The 16,631-nt window shown below is 38.1% G+C and overlaps 1 protein-coding gene across 1 annotated transcript in view; it reads left to right on the top strand.

Annotated features, from left to right (window-relative positions):
• LOC124159956 (ectopic P granules protein 5 homolog) overlaps positions 1-16,631 on the top strand; it is a 160,691-nt gene that overhangs the window by 20,637 nt on the left and 123,423 nt on the right. The window contains exons 7-10 of the mRNA XM_046535784.1: positions 953-1,113; positions 3,169-3,312; positions 7,643-7,906; positions 13,856-14,205. Of these exons, the coding sequence (XP_046391740.1) occupies positions 953-1,113; positions 3,169-3,312; positions 7,643-7,906; positions 13,856-14,205 (919 nt within the window). The remainder of the gene's footprint in view (positions 1-952; positions 1,114-3,168; positions 3,313-7,642; positions 7,907-13,855; positions 14,206-16,631) is intronic.

Genomic DNA, 16,631 nt, shown 5'->3' with positions numbered 1-16,631 from the left:
CAATATGTACTAATATTTGCCTATGTTTCAATCCTTCAATCGTTCACCTATGTCACAGTCTAAGTATTTGTAATGACTACTTTGTTAATAATGAGATGAATGTATATTACAAGAGGTAAGAAAGGTTTCAGTATGTACTTATCTGTAAGATGAAGTAGATGGTCAAGAGTATTCTATGACATGAGACAAAATCTCATTATATTCTGTACCTATTTTTTATGAATTCATATCTAAAAATTCAACCTCATTGTGCTATTGAATGGAACCTCTGCCATGATAATTGGGCCAAGGCCCACAATTTATCCAGTTACTTTGCCTTCTCCCTATGACTTGGCTCTCCTCCTTCCCATTTAAAAGCAGAGTTCTTTTTGTGTAAAATTGCTGGGATTAAATCATTCCAAGTTAAGCCGAGAAAGGCTCTCTCCCTTTATTTCTGCTCAACTTTGGCTCTGTTGATTACTGGACATCTCATCTTCCAAAGGCAGCTACTCAGAGCTCTTAGACTTGTAATGAATTGGTAAGAGTCATATTCGTCAGATCCTAAATGAGCCCCTGGGAGGATTTTTCTATTGTTCATATAGTATTTATTCAGTCACTTGCCACCAGAGGTAATACTAAATTTATGATTTGTATAGTTCTCCAGGAAATGCTTTCTCTTGCCTATTCTCTGGTTTACCTCCATGGGGGAACCTGGGGTTTTCTCCTTTATTTCTTTCCATGGCAAATTATGGAATAATGTTGTAACTCTTTGTTCTTAATATTTTATAACTTGAATGAAAAATCCTTGTGAGTATGCTGAAACTATCAAAATTTTCCATTAACTCCATGGTTATATTTTATGAGATGACATATTTTCTTGCATTCCCTTTTTTTAATCATTAGTTTGAAAAATTATTGATTCAGGATTTTCTTATAAATTTTTTAACTATCATTAATTGTTATCATTTCTGAGGCTGGGAATTGGAGGTAAAGAAGACCTGCTCTTTGTTTGATGCTGCCCTCTTGGCTGAGCCTGAGGATGTTTCTCCTTTGTTACTCAACACTTTGAAAAATATGGCTATTTCATCAGAAGATGTTGTATTTGCTGAAGCTGTATCATTTGATATGTATCGGGTGAGTATTCGACTGTTCTTCTCTATTATCTTAGATTTTTAATTTTTCCATGGATGATAGAAATGAGAATGGTAAGAATTTTATGGTTGAGCATTAAGGCATTATGTTGCTACAGAGTTTTTGGGCTATTTTTAGCATTGCTGAGTCCACTTTTGTTTCACAGTAATCCCTTAAATAAAATAAATCCTGTTGCAAAGAAACCTCTAGAAAAGATAGATATAAAAAAACCTCTACATCTACACTTGAACTTCAATTTTATGAAGTTGAAGGAACCCAAATTTCTAAACTTTGTTAATCATAAGTGAAATTGAAAAGGAGGTTAAAATGGTTCGTGCATTGGGTTTGTCTTAATGTTTTGTGGGTGATTTGCAGTGTGTGTAGGAAACACTCTGAGATCTCTGAGAAAATTCATGGAAATAATGCCAACTAAAGTTGTGGTCACCCTGCCATAGTGAGGGTAGTGAGGCACTATAGCATGTGATATTTTTGTGTTGCTCCATGTGGAAAAGTACAGAGAACTCATCTACCTATGACAGTGTCTCATGTTTACACCAGCTCTATAATGATTTCATTTTGATGCAGGTGAATAACTTTTGGAATAACCCCATGTAAACTTTGACCACAATGTGGTTGTTAGCTCATTTCAGAGGCGTTTTTATCAAGGTAAGGTATCATTGGGCTAGGTAAATGAAACATAATTGTGTCCTCTGCAAGTTGCTGACACCATCATCCCCTATAGTTCTTATATTCTTGCCTGGGGGCTGCCACAAAGCTAGATGCAGTTGAAAACAATGATGCACCTGAGTGGCAAGCATGTTCTATTTCTATTGCTTAAAGAAACGTGAGGTTTCTGTGGTGATCACCAGCCTTATTCCGTGAACTCTCGAACAAATACTGTATGGTGGGCCCTCCACACTCCCTTGACATGGCACTTATCAGATTGAGCTCAGCTCTCATGACCTTTCGACTGCTCTTATGGTGCTGGACTGCCCCTTTCCTGCACTAAATGGTCCAGCATGCCACTTCATATTATCTTCCCACGCAAAATTATTGTGCATGCCTCATAGATTGCTCAAAAGACACATCTGTGTTTACTGAGCTGAAAGTCATACAGCGATGTCTTGAGACTCAGTCGTTGAGATAGTAAAGTAAGTGATTTTTTTTACAAGTGTTCACAGTCTGTTAAAGGATGAGTGAGCAATTTTTGCTATGGAATTTCCTCATGAATGCGACTGCTCCATAGACCCTCACTTTGAGTGCTGGGTCATTTTTTGGATTGATATTTTTGATCGCTACATGCCAGAGAACTCTTGTCTGATTTTGGAGAGCTCAACAGTTCTTGGGGGTCAATGGTGTGTTGCGGGATGATCCAAAAGCATCTGTATAGTACATACTCAGTTGACTTCTCTATTCAGGAGAGTTCTGATGGAAGAAGGATTTGATACTTTCTGAGGAATAATGGGTGTATTCTTGGGGATTGAGCACTCCAGCAATGGATTCTCCCATGACTGTGACATGATGCAATATTCAACTTGCATGCTGAGTCATTTTTTGGAGTGACCTTATTCACCTCAACATGCCTGAGCGCTCGTCACTTATTGGAGGAGTTGAGATAATCTTGTTAGGTTATCAACAGTGTGTTGCTAAATGATTGTTCTCGATAGTCAGAGGTGAAAGTTTTCCTTCTCTTGAACAGTTATACAAAAGAATATTTCCTTTAACAAATGTAGAAAAGGGGAGTCCTCTATCATATCAGTTCTGAATTGAATAGATGGAGAGACAACCTCCAAAGTGCCTAAAATAGTCCAAAAGTCTGTGACATTATAACACCTTAATATTTGCCAAAGTTGTTTCCTGAAAATTGATTCTAAAATTTTGAAGTTATGAAGTAATTCAGTCATTCAAGTTTGTCTTCTACCTCTGCATATTGGAATTTTATTTTATCCAATCATTGTTGTCTCGAGAAGATTCAATAATGTAATATCATTGTTTTTGTTGTAATTTCCATCATATCCGTTTGAACTATTGTTAATTCTTCATAAAATAAAATTTTAGGTGGCGCTCACCAATCCTGAGACTCGTGAGACTGAACTTTCAAAAACAGCATGTCATCATTTGGTTTCCATATTTTCAAAACATCCTTGCCTTTTCTCTATTTTGATTGGTTGGCTGAAAGATGCTTCAGAAGACACCGAAAAGGTTGGTATTGATTGAATTACAGTGAAAGTTAGTAATGGCTTTGGGAACAGAAAAAGAACAGAAAATAATACATGCTAAATAGAATTCTTGTTCTGACCAAAGTTGGTGTGCTGCACTCCAACTTTCTATCAAGAGCAAATAATTTAGAAACTGAAAAATATTCTCCCTTTCTATTCTCCAAAAAGTGGTGGCAGCAAGTAATGAGTAGCAGCTGTTAGATTATGAAGTGACTGAGATTATACTCCAAGGGATGTAATTCCCCACATGCAGGGGTGGATTCAGGATTTTTTTCTGAGAAGGAGAGGGAAAGAGTCTGGCAAAGGGTCTTCTCATAATTGAGGTTAAAAACTACATACTAAATTACTTTATGAAATGTTCTCTTTATTTTAATATGTAAGTTTTTACTGTATAAGCAGACGGTAAAAACTTGTGCTAATAGATGACTCATACAGCAAATGGGGGACTTCGAAGCAGGTAGGCAGAAAAAGGTCAGTGGGGCAGAAAGAGGGAAGGGTGAAACACAATTCTATTATTTTCCTGTAACTTGATATTTTCTTTTGAAGCTTTTGATTTATGGTCTTCGTAATAGGAACTCTGCGCGAGCTTGGGCCTTTTGTTTGATTTGGGAGAGGAGGAAAGCGTCGGATGAGGGGTCGAGGGCTGATGGATGGAGGGAGTAGTGGATTTTGGGAATTGTGCTACTTAGTTACTATCCCACGGAACTGAAGTTCTCCTGGTGGGGGAATTGGGGATTTGTGGATTTTTTCACCTGATCATTTTCGGTTCCCCACGTCGAACTCTTTTCACCGCTCCAATCCGCAAATTTGATGTAGTTGGTCAACTTGCTGAAAACGGTGCTGCATGCACTAAACTACTATAGTTCTCTACATTTATCCCAGTCAACTATCAACGACGAGTGTGCGACAGTGTATGGCACGAAATTCAAAGTATTCGAGGTTGTACCTTTAGCATAATTATTAGAGATCTCGAATAACGAATACTTTCTAGTATTCGAGTATTCGCGGATACTATTCGCACATCTCTAGTTTTTTTGTGATGACTATCAATAAATAAATCAGTTATTTTTTGAGTATTGTGCTAAGTACAATGAATACTAGGAATATTTACCTAAATGTCCTCGCTAATTACATTAAAATATGGTGGGTCGGTAGTTTACTATGATAAAATCACAATTTAAGTGGCCAAACTTCAGGTCTCCTCATGACGTTGGAGGCAAGATATTAGCTACCAAATTACCATACCCTTTGCCAATTTTTTATCAAGTACTCTTTTTCTTGGCCAATAATATATTGGCAGAAATATCTTCAGCAAATCTTTATGAAATCCAAGAGATCCCTAATCTTGTGCTTGGTCCTGACCTACTTGAGCCCTCATCTCTTTACCACTAACCAGCTTATACTAGGGAGAATTTATGAGGCTAAGTGGCCAGTTAGCCTTCTGGAATGACCCCTTTTGATGTAACCAAAACTCTTCCTTTCCAAAGGGATGTGTCTTGTCAACTTTTGTCAGAAGAAATCAATCCAGGTTCTGAATAATAGCAAACAGCAGCGGATCCAAGATAGGTACAAGGGGGGCTATGGGGGTTCCCTTCTCCTGTATATATTCGACAACTGAACAAAATTACCATTTTATAGAGTGTAAATTGGATACCCGACAGAGGGAGTTCTAGCGCCACCTAGCTCCTCTCTCAATCCTTCACTGATAGCAAACCACCTGATATAAAGTGCAGTATGCCAAAATGCAGCAGTATTTTTCCCATCTTCAAATGCTCATGATGTTTAAATTTGAAAATTATCTACTTCATGAAATATGTACAAAGCAAAACTTGAATAAGTATGTACTGGAATATAAAATTTCCATTCTTGGAATTCAGTGCAATGAATTTCCAGTGGAAGTCATATATTTTATCATTAAAATAATATTTTGCTTTGAATTTCTTATGAGAAAAATGGTCCGACATACGAACTAAATAATCTCTGTTGCATGTAAGAAATCAAAAACAAAGTAATGCATTTGTGATTTTAATCTTCTCTTGCATTGTTAGCAATAGTGTGTGGAGTCATGGTGTATGTCATGGACCACCATAATATCGATGTTACTGTTTGGTCACAGACCACATAATGTATCATATGTTAGGCTAATTTCTTACCTGGAGGCTACCAATATCCTTTCTCCATCCCAGCATGGTTTTAGGAAATATAAATCCACATCTACTGCAACCTGTCAGCTAATAAACCAAACTCTGAATGCCCTAGATAACAAAATGGAAGTAGCTGCTATGTTTTCCGATGTTTCAAAAGCATTTGACAGTGTGGACCATCAATTACTTCTCTAGAAACATAACAGGATGGGTATTCGAGGTATTCCTAATGCTAAGGGTTGAATCCTACCTGTCAGACAGAATTCAACATGTTGTTATCTTGGTAAATGGTGCAAATTTTGTTTCCCCGGGTAAGATCCCAATTCGAGGTGTTCCTCAAGGCTCAGTCCTTGGGCCTGTCTTGTTTATTTCCTACATTAATGATCTTGTAAAAACTTTTCTAAGCATAAATGGTGCTACCCCCATATTATATGCTAATGACACCAACATTCTTCTCACAGCACCTACTTTCGAAGAACTGAAAGATAAATGTAAACAGGTGAGCTATGCTTTAGTTTCCTGGTGTCATCAAAATTTTCTGGATTTGAACATAGGAAAGTCTCACTTAATTTATTAAACAAATAAAAATAAAGCAAGTTAAGTCCCTCCCATTGAAGTCAAGGGGAAGGTGATCCCAAAGGTACAAAATACTGAATTTCTGGGCTTTAATGTCAATTTACAAATTTGTTGGGATGAGCATATAAATACTTTAGCTTGTAAGATAAGCTCAGCCTGCTCTTTAATTAGATCCATTAGACCCACTGTTTCTATTGAAGTCCTTCAGGGACTATACTATAGAGAATTTAATTCCCACGTAGTCTACAACATAATTTTTTGGGGTTCATTCACTAGGGCCTTGTCCATTTTCAGAATTCAGAAAAGAGCCATTCGGCTCATGACTTTTTCCAAACATAATGCCCCTTCCCGTCCCATGTTCAAGAAACTGGTTATATTACTAGTGCCATGAGTATATATTTTTCATTTACTTGTATATACTAAAAGAAATTATCCCATTATGTTAAGAACCGTCATGTTCACCATCATTCTACCAGACAAGTTGATCAGCTGCATGTTGCATATGTGCGTACTAAGAATACAGGTGCTGGCCCAAACTGTATGGGCCTTCAATTATATAATAAATTGCCGGTTGAGTTTAAGGCACCAATAAGTGTAACTGCTTTTAAGAGCAACCTCCTAAAATATCTGAAACTAAAAATGTATTATTCTATTGATGAATTTCTAAACAAAGTTTGACGTATCTTGAATCCATTGTATATTTGTATTTATTGTATATTGATTCTTTAACCTGACGTGTCCTACATCATTGTAACCTCTGTATTACTTGATCTCTGGAAAAATAAAACATTATTAGTATTAACACGTCATTAGCCTCTTGTCAGAATTAAGTTATACTTCATTGGGGCTTTATATGTGTGGCAATATTCCTCCATGGTCTTGCACTCAGAGATGCCTTGCTGAGGGCCCTTTGAGTGAGGAGTCCCTCACCAAAAAATGGGCTGCGGACAGGGAATTTGGAAGCTAATATCTTAACTCCTAGGCCACAATGGCACTAGAAAATACTGAATTCCTCTGAATATATTTCCCCTCTGAATATAGTCCCCCCCCTAATTTTGAGGCTTGAGTTTCGGGAAAAAAATGGGTTTAAATATAGAACTTTTATCACGGGCATTTTTGGAAAAAAAGGGGGGACTATATTTAGTCATATACGGCATACATTTGTCTTTTTGTTGAGGTACACTGCTATCCTACCAAACTTGAGCGAAATGTCAGGGAATACTTTGTGAATGTTATGTAATTAATTTTTTTAATATGTCATCCAATGTAAGTAGCTTTTTGTATGCATTTTACAGAATTGAAATTACTTTGTATGGAATATGGATCTGTAGAGTCTCTCAAACCATTTATGACTTTTAATGCACAGTAGTTATAGAACAAATTATCCCCTCCTTATATTTTACTAATTCTATTTGACAAGTACTACTTTTAATCACATGTGAATTGATTATTTCCATTTATGTGGTTTCCAGTTTATCTTTTCAGTATTATGTACTAACTTGATAGCATGTGATGCTATTAGTAATAAGTATTATCAAGCTGATTTTGTTGATTTGAATTTTATTCAAGTGACATATTTTAAATTCTTTCTAGGGAGCTCTGGATTTATTCTCTTCTCTACCCATACACCTTTGGCAGCCAAATAAGGTGGATTTAAAATTGTTATCTTCATGGATTCTTCACCATGACCCACAAACTATGAAGAGTGCTATTTCACGAGCCATTTTATTAGCACTACCGTGGAGAGGACGTAGTAATGAAGATGGCCCTTTATCATTGGATGTAACTATTTCTGCGGCAGCAGTGGCCCTTGATGCTTGTCTTACATGGGATGGTAAAGGAAGGATTCCATCAGCTGTGAGTTAATTTAGCACACGTGATTATTTCAATGTGTCATTTATCTGTTATTTAGAATTACTCGATCTAAATATTAAGAATTTGTTAAAAGTGTAGACATTACTATAGGCTGTAAAACTTGATAATAATATACAGCAAAACTTGAAAATACCATTTGCAGAAAAACCAGAGTGGTACTTGAAATATGACTTACATTATGTCTCTATTTTATGTAGTGGAACTGAAGTCTGGCTGGGAAGCTTAGAAAATTAAGATGGTCAAGCTTTTATTGAATGAAGTTATTTTCTATTTTTACTCTATAACAAGCATCTATGCTATAGACTGTAGTTAGGTGCCAGCAATAATATGGGAATTTGAAATGAATGCACTGCGAGGCCATAGAGCTAATTTTTTTTTAATTTTATCAAAATGAATGACTTCTTAAATCAGAAATTTTCTTTAAGAGATGATCCTGACGAAAAGGCCGATTAAATCTATAGTAAAAGAAATGTTATTATGGAACTTTCGTTATAACAAAATTTTTTACCACGACTTACGAACCTCAGTCCCGGTCCCAGCAGTTACAAAATGAACTTTATTACCAACAAGGGGAGACTGCATACCTTGCTCCGCCTTTATCAATGCCATATTTTTTATGGCATACACTTGTCGCCATATGATCAAAATGAAAATTACAAAATGTACTGCTGTGTCGATGTATCGAACCAGGGCCCCCAGGTGAGAGCCAGACGTGCTCACCACTAGACCAACTAACCCTATTGGAGGGATGGCATTATTTTGGGATTATATAACGCTTTTTTAAAATACTGCTTGGAAATTAATTAATTACAGCCAAACTAAGGCACATTCAATGGAATCACTACCAGTTCAGAGATGTGTTCGCCATTCTGTATACCATAAAAAAAACGGCATTGAAAAAGGCGGAACAAGGTACGTGGTCTCCCCTTGTAAGTTCCAAGAATAAGTAACGGCATATAGGTGGATATACACTATGCTATGTTATAATCATTGTGCTACGTTTAAGTTCTTCTCATGTACTGTGCCCAAGAGTGTCAATTAGGGTTCTTTCTTCAGTGGGAGATACTAGTGGATCCTGTGTACCACATTTTATGTTGAAATCATGGTTGATTTCTATTCTGTATGTAAAGTGGAACCTCGATCTATCGTTTTTCAGGGGGATGGATGAAAAAAACGATGAAGTGGAAAACAATCGATGCGGGAAAGCTTTACCAGGTTGCCTATGTCCCAGGAAACTCTGGATTTTTCCGAATTATGATATTCATTAAAGGATTCAAACAAGATTTTAGCTGATTACTGGAATATTATTACTTTATCGAAACACATAGGTCATATTGTTGATTCAACTTATATCTCTTTCAAATATCCTAAAAGAACATGCCACCTTCCTAAAAATGTTTGCACTGCACTCGGCATTTTCAGTGTTATTATGGATTTCTGTCTGATAAAAAAATTCTTATCCATCAAATGCCATTTCAAGTACACGTATTTACGAGAGCAATGTGCATGTTATGCCTTAAACAACTGTTTTCGCCGACGCCGTGATTGGTTGCGAGATGGATCAAAAGGACAAAAATAGTTTATTATTTGAAATGTTCCTTTCTAACAATTAAATTTTTAATATGATTGAGGCAATGTGTAAAGCATTGCATTAATCGTCAGCGGCACGCCCACCTGATCCTCGGCTTCATCCCACTTCTTGTTTTCACCAGGTATCTCGCTCTACCCCCACCCCCTGCCGTCATGTGCTAGCGGATAAGTTGAGGCGCTCTGCAATATTCATGCGCTTCTAGCCTTCTTTTCTTCATCTTCAATTATTTTCAGTCCATCTTTCAAGTTCTCACTTGTTTCTTCGGAAGGGCCATGGTCCGAAAGCGAATAAAAATAAAACTATTAAAAATGAAACCAGACTTTATCGAACTCACACAGAAAACACTCGCTGGTTTTAAGTCAACTCACCCTGGAAAGTATGGAACCACTCATACGAGGTGAAGTGCGGCACTAATGGTATAGCGTACGGCGTAAGCAGAGCTTACTGCAGAGGGTGAAGCATGACCATATGACTTCAGAGCAGATGAATTCAGATTGCTAGTAGGATGAAACAAAATATCATGAGAAGACATCGCTTCGTTAGCAACTCTGACAAGTGAGACTTGTAACATAATTTGTAAATTGTAACCTGAAGCCCTGTTTTAAAAAAAAAATGCTGCATCAACTGCCGAGATGCTCACAATCAGTGTGAGGATATCAAGATTCGACAGAAATCACCATCGTTTTATTCCAACTATTTCCTTGCTTAAAATGCTTAAATGACGTTAGAAATACGTTGTGTTTGGTATCATTCTTTTTGGAATTACGTGCACAAACTAATATTTCAATCCAATAAAAGTATAATACCAATTGCCGAAATTCATTGTTAGACACCTTTTGGGCTAATAGGTGATTCATAGGCTGAAAAAATTCAGTGGGCGAGAATCGGAGAGGGTGAAACACGATTCTATTGATCTTGTGCAACTTGATATTTTTTTCGAAGATAAGGTCTTCATAATACAATCCCTGCGTGAGCTGGGACCTTTTTTTGTTAGGAGAAGAGGAAAGCTTCAGAGGGGGGAGGCTAGTGCTGAATGGAGGGGGATAGCGGATCTTGGGAAATGCACTAATGTAACTATCCCTTATAAACTTATTAGCATCAGAAAATAAAGGTTTGAAAAATACTAGGCTCGCATGAATCTTATAAATAACTGGCACTTTTCTGTTAATAACTTTCTTCACTCTCATAATATTGCCGCTTGTAGATCCCCTCACTCCTTAGGAGTTGCAATGACAAACAAAGGCAGGGTGCAAAAGGTAGAGATATGTTACGTTGCATAAATAAAATGTAATGGCAGTTTCAAATTTACATTAAAGTTTAACTAATCGCAGTACTTCATTCATAAGTTGAATAAAACTTATTACCATCAGACAATAAAGGTTTGTAAAATACTAGGCTCGCATGAATAAAAAAGGAAGAATGGAAAAAAATATTTATATTCTCACTAAACATTATAAAAACGGAATATAAAATTAATAAACACACCTAATTAATTATCAGATAGTAGATACATATGATTTGTAAAATAAAACTCAAATACCTAAATTTTGTCATATTCACGCAGTAATAGAAAGAAATAAAAATAATAGCATACAATACATGGGGAAAAATGAATGGAAATTGGCTTACCTTAAGATAAATGAAAAAAATTTCTCCCGATCCTCACAGGAAAGGTTGATTGAAATGGTCTTCACAAATGAGCCGCTAGATCCCTGCTGAGCAACTTAGAGGCACAAAAGACCATAAAAGATCATAGTGATATAACGTCATGGTGCACTCAAGGTGTTAACTTTGTTTACAATTAAGGGAATGTACTTTAATTGAATTTTTGTTACTCTTGCAAGCCCTCCATATTGGTTACTAGATTGTTTATAGTAATTTCCTTTTGTTGGTGTTCATAAACATATTTAGAGATGCATGCAGTGGCATCTAAAAAAAATGCGATTTTTCAAATATATGGACCCAACCGGTGTCAAAAATACTAGCCAATCTGACCTGAAATTTGATATTCTGAACAGAATAATCTCTATAGATATTAAAATAGGTTGTAAAACTAATGAACAAAATTTGTAATAGATTCTTTTTGTGCATTGGGCCTTGATTTTTTTATCATCCCTAATTGTCACCTCTACAGCTGTCAATTACCGTATAAGTGTGTGTAAGAGGCGCACACGTGTAAGAGGCGCACCCCTATTTTGAGCATCGAAGCTATGAAGAAAAAAAATTTGCAGCATTTTTTTATACTATCGTGCAGTGTTGCAGATGTATATTCAATAATTGTCGAAATTCCAGGCGTACTGTTATCGAATTTTCCTCTTTCAATAATAATTGAAAGAGGAAATTTTGATAACTGCGGCGGTAATAGCAGCATAAGAGGGAGTAGAAAAAATTCCAATCCTCTCTTCGCATACGCCGTTGCTCTACGATGCTTGTCCTATTCACGAATAATTTTGTTTTTAATGCTCTCGCAGGAGTATTGCAATAGAATTGCAGCCGTGGATAATTTTAAGGCAATACACGACAGGCACATAGCATGAACCTTCCCAAGAGATTGGACAACAATCGGGGCAATCTCAGCGCCGTAGGATAATAACCACGTCGTAGATTTAATGGAGCCACATTCGGCCCTCCATCAGCCAAAGCCTCTGCCGTTTTTTTCCTTTCCGAGACCCCACAGGAAAATAGGAAAACATCAAGTTACAGTGGAACAATGGAAACGTGTTTCATCCATACCCCGTCTCACCAATTGACCTTGATTGATCTCCCAGTTTATGGAGGCCAAATGCTAGGTGAGTCATCTACTGAGCCCGAAGATATCTCGATAGATTTCAATAATTGTATGACACATACGAGGTTCAAAAAAAGAAAGAGATCTAACGCGACGAATATCTGACAGAATTTAAGTTTTTTAAGCCCTGATTGTTTGACGCAAAATTTATAGTTACAACAAGGCTACTAATATTCAAAATAGTCCAAACAGGACGATTTCAGAAAAAACAAGCGTAGCATAAGCGCATTCAAACAAGACGAGATGGACTGGAAACTTTACGCAACGCAAACTGCGTATATCACATTGCTGCGCCTTCGCCCCTTCGCTTTGAAGGCAACGACGTCACATGCAAGATCAGACGTGTTCTTCCCGTGCTCCTTCGCTCATACCCTCGTAGCTTGAAATACGGAGGGGAGGGAGCGCGCTCCTTCCCCTCCGTATTTCGTTGCTTGCTTCGAAGACGGAGGGATCGCGCTCTTTCCCCTAGACCTCTCCTTCTGCGCTCTTCACTTAGAAGCATTTCTGATTTCTTCCGTCCACAATTATTCCAACAATGAACACACTCGTTCGAATTTTTTAAAGCGCAGGTTTTGATACCAATATAATTTTCAGTTGCAATAATCCTCATGTTAGCGTCTGAAGATGATTTTTGTAAAATCAGGTCCTCAGCGTAATGGAAATTGCTTGGCAAGACAATGTTCACTATTAACCAGTTATGTCCTTCAAATCTACGCGTTTCTCTACGTTTGATAAGCGATTACTATATGCAGTATAAATGCTGTGGGATGCCCACTCGTGGCAGTAAATTTAGCGCGCCCTCCGAAGCGAAAAACCCTGCGTGACCTTCCATGTTCACCTCTGGGGTACCGACGTGACGGCGCGATGCTTACAAGAAAAGCAAACAGGAGCATTTTAAAAATAAGTCACTAAGGGAGAAACTCCCCTGCCTGCCGCTTGTTTTTGACCTAGGGTTTCAGATGACTGACTCACACTGAAAACCAAGGCCACTCAGTTCCCCTTAGACTTGCGACCGGTGAAGGGGAGGGGGGGAAGATACGAAGTTTGTGTAAGAGGCGCACCCTCATTTTCGCTGCAATTTCTGGGAAAAAAGGTGTGCCTCTTACACGTGCTAATATGGTAGATTGTTGTTCGGATCCTATGTGTTGTGCACTACTATTGCTTACAGTACTTTTCTATTGACCTGTAGTTCTATGCTGGTGCTCGATATTGCTTTTACGTAACATATTTCATTACTTTCATCATTTAAGATTTAACATAGAAATGGTAATACAGGTTATTGCATTGGGATGTAACGAAGAAAATTTTGAAATTGCTGCTGACAAACCTTACCAATGAAGCAGAATTTGGAGCATTGTTGGTTTTGTTTATGTTCTCAATTAGAGTATGCATTGATGTATATGTTCTTTCTTCATGTATACAACTTAGCTCAACTACCTAGGGATCATTGTAAATAAGGAGCAATGATAACTGGTTAGTAAATTATTGTCTGTTAATAATTGGAGCTGAGAATATTTTTCTAATTCGTTTTTATGATGTTTTCTTGAATTAGATGCGGTTTGAGAGTGTCACATCAACTTGGGCATGGTCACTTATCAGTGTTCTTTGCATTCACCCTTGTGACCGTAAACGGTGCCAGGCATGGCCTCAAGATCCTTCATCAGATTACGACCTCCTGGCTGATGTATTGTCTCGAGGGCTGCAGGACAACCATCCTCTTGCCTCTCTTTTACTTGTTTTGGCTACCGAACAAGGGCATACATGGGAAATGGCAAGAGAGCACGCTTTTATCCGACTATCCAATGTGGTAGCTCACGGAAAGCACACAGCTGCTATTTCTGCTCTGTACCTGCTTCTTCCTTTATATATTGGTCATAGTGATGAGTTAATCAGCTGTCTTAGGTAAGTAATTTTGGATGCTTCTAGATTTAATTCTAACTTAAATCAATGTATAGCATAATTCTTTATTTTTTCCGTATATGTACAGTAAGTCCTCGTTCTACGTCACCCCGTTTAACGTCATTTCGCGATAACGTCACGAAAATTTTGAGACCGTCATTCGTTTATCGCACCTTCGCGTCGCGATAACGTCAAGGCTTTTAAATTTCGCGCGAGAAAAAAATGCGAAGTGGCGGGCGTTGCAGGTTGTTCGTTTTGTGGGCGGTAATACAGTCAGTCTAAGCAAAGTGTGAAACGGTGTGTTTATTCTTAATTGCGATTACGGTTATAGCAAAAATTCTGCAAAATGAATTCTTGCGTAGGTGCGCAAGGTTTTACTTGACATAATGGTTTTCAGGAACCTAAAAAGTGATTTCAAGGCATTTTTCCCTGTAGAACTCGGAGTTTTTTTCGTGACTTCTTTCGCCGAGTTCACAATAATTTTGGTTCCTGTAACTGCGACGATGTTTCAGCGATGATGATGCCCAGGCGACGCTCGCCCGGGCGACCACCATAGCGAAGCCGAAAAGTAATTGCTGGAAGATACAAAAATGGAGAAGGATTTACGTCACTGCTGGTATTGTCGATGAAGACAGGAACTCGTATTTATGTGATAGTTTGGCATTCCCACCGTAAAAAATGCCCCAGATATGAAACACTAACATTTTTTTCGCGTAGGAATTGTGAGGTCTAGGAGCCGATATTCACTTTTCACATTGTTTCTTATGGGATATTATGCTTCGATTAACATCATTTCGTTTATTGTCACATTTTTCAGTAACGGTAAGTGACGTTAAACGAGGACTCAATGTAGTCTAAATCATTTTAGAAAAAGTTAACCATAAGAAGTTCTATGTGATGGGATGAGATGATGGATAAGAATTCTGAATTGATTGAATGCCTGTGGTTAATAGTGAATATTGAAAGCACAGTGGTATAGTGAAGGGGTTCCCACTCAACCGTGAAAACCTTAAAACCGTGAATTAGCCGTGAATTTCGTCTACCGTGAAAAAACCTGGAAAAAGCCGTGAATTTCGTCCTAAAACCTTAAAAATCTCTCAATCTTGATAATAATACCTTCCCAGAAATTTTCAACTTCGTTCGTGGCGAGCGCACTTCTATTCATTGTGGCGAGCATCGTCGCATGGGTCAGAAAAGCGTGGGAACGAATGTTGCCTGAAGAAAAAAAAACATCTTTTCCCAGCGCAGGCCTTTTCTCTCCCCCCTCCTGAAATATGACACCACTTCTCATCAGCTTGTTTACTTTCCTCGACTGGCTTGGTTTCCCCTCCCTCGGTCACTGCTTAGTCCCCTTCCACCCAATTAGGCTTCCCACTGGCTGCAGCGACCACTTTCAAAACTAAATCTAGATGGCATTTGTTTCGAAAAATTTGAACGTTTATTCAACACCCTCAAACCTGTGATTGGAAGACCGCTAAACTGGACAACCTGCTATGCGCTGTGGACACTACGCTCCTTGCGTTTGAACCGGGCGACAGCGAGCTTTCGGCGCGAGGTTACTAATTCTCGCGCGTTGCGGCCTGAAAACGAGAGAAGATTTCCGCTTATTGCAACATAGCATTACACGTTCTTCGCATGCGTCGACCTGGGCCTTGCCAGTTTTACGTCGCAACCGGAAAGTTTGTGTGGAAATATTTGACGAGTGATAAATTAGAGTGAAAGTGAAAATAACATGTATCAGCAGGTATTTATTATGTCTTTATATATGTATTTCAAACCAAGTGAATTATAATGTACCTATTTGCACCTATCTAAGACAAGTTTTTTTTTCCTCCTAACTCCTGCAGAAAAGAGGGTTCGTCTTACAATCGAATGCAAAATTCTCGACGTCAATCGGGTTGCATAATTTTCGTCGGAAAAAAGTTATACCTGATGGTCGGATACCTGAGGTTGCAACCTAATATATATAGCTATACAACGAAAAATCAACGTCAAAAATACCTGAACAGTAATTTAGCTTATTTAATTTTGTGTTTAAGTGAAAAACTATTGCCATTTTAGGCAGCAGGTAAAGCGTGCGTGCCAATCAATTGCCGGGTGCACTTCTGCCGTGTCCGCGAGATCGCCTGCTTTCCCCCTGGGTTCAGCTCCATTCAAGTTAGAGCTTGATCAACTTCGAAAATTTTTGTGTGATTGATTACAATTTTCCTAAATTTTAACCAGAGGCGGATCCAGGATTTCTTTCTGGGGAGTGGGGAGCACAAGCAAAGCCATATCCAGGATTTTGTTCTGGGGGGGGCACAAGGATACCTCATGATACAAAACGAGCGCAATGATAATGTGACCGTATTCAAAATCTTGCATATTTTTTAAGTGTCTGGGGGGTATGTTCCTCCGTGCCCCTCCCTAGATCCGCCTAGGATCGTAAC

The sequence above is a fragment of the Ischnura elegans genome, chromosome 1, assembly GCF_921293095.1.
Source record: "Ischnura elegans chromosome 1, ioIscEleg1.1, whole genome shotgun sequence".
In the NCBI taxonomy this organism is placed as follows: domain Eukaryota; kingdom Metazoa; phylum Arthropoda; class Insecta; order Odonata; family Coenagrionidae; genus Ischnura; species Ischnura elegans.
Note: the sequence above shows the minus strand (reverse complement) of the source record. Positions and strands in the feature narration are given on the sequence as shown.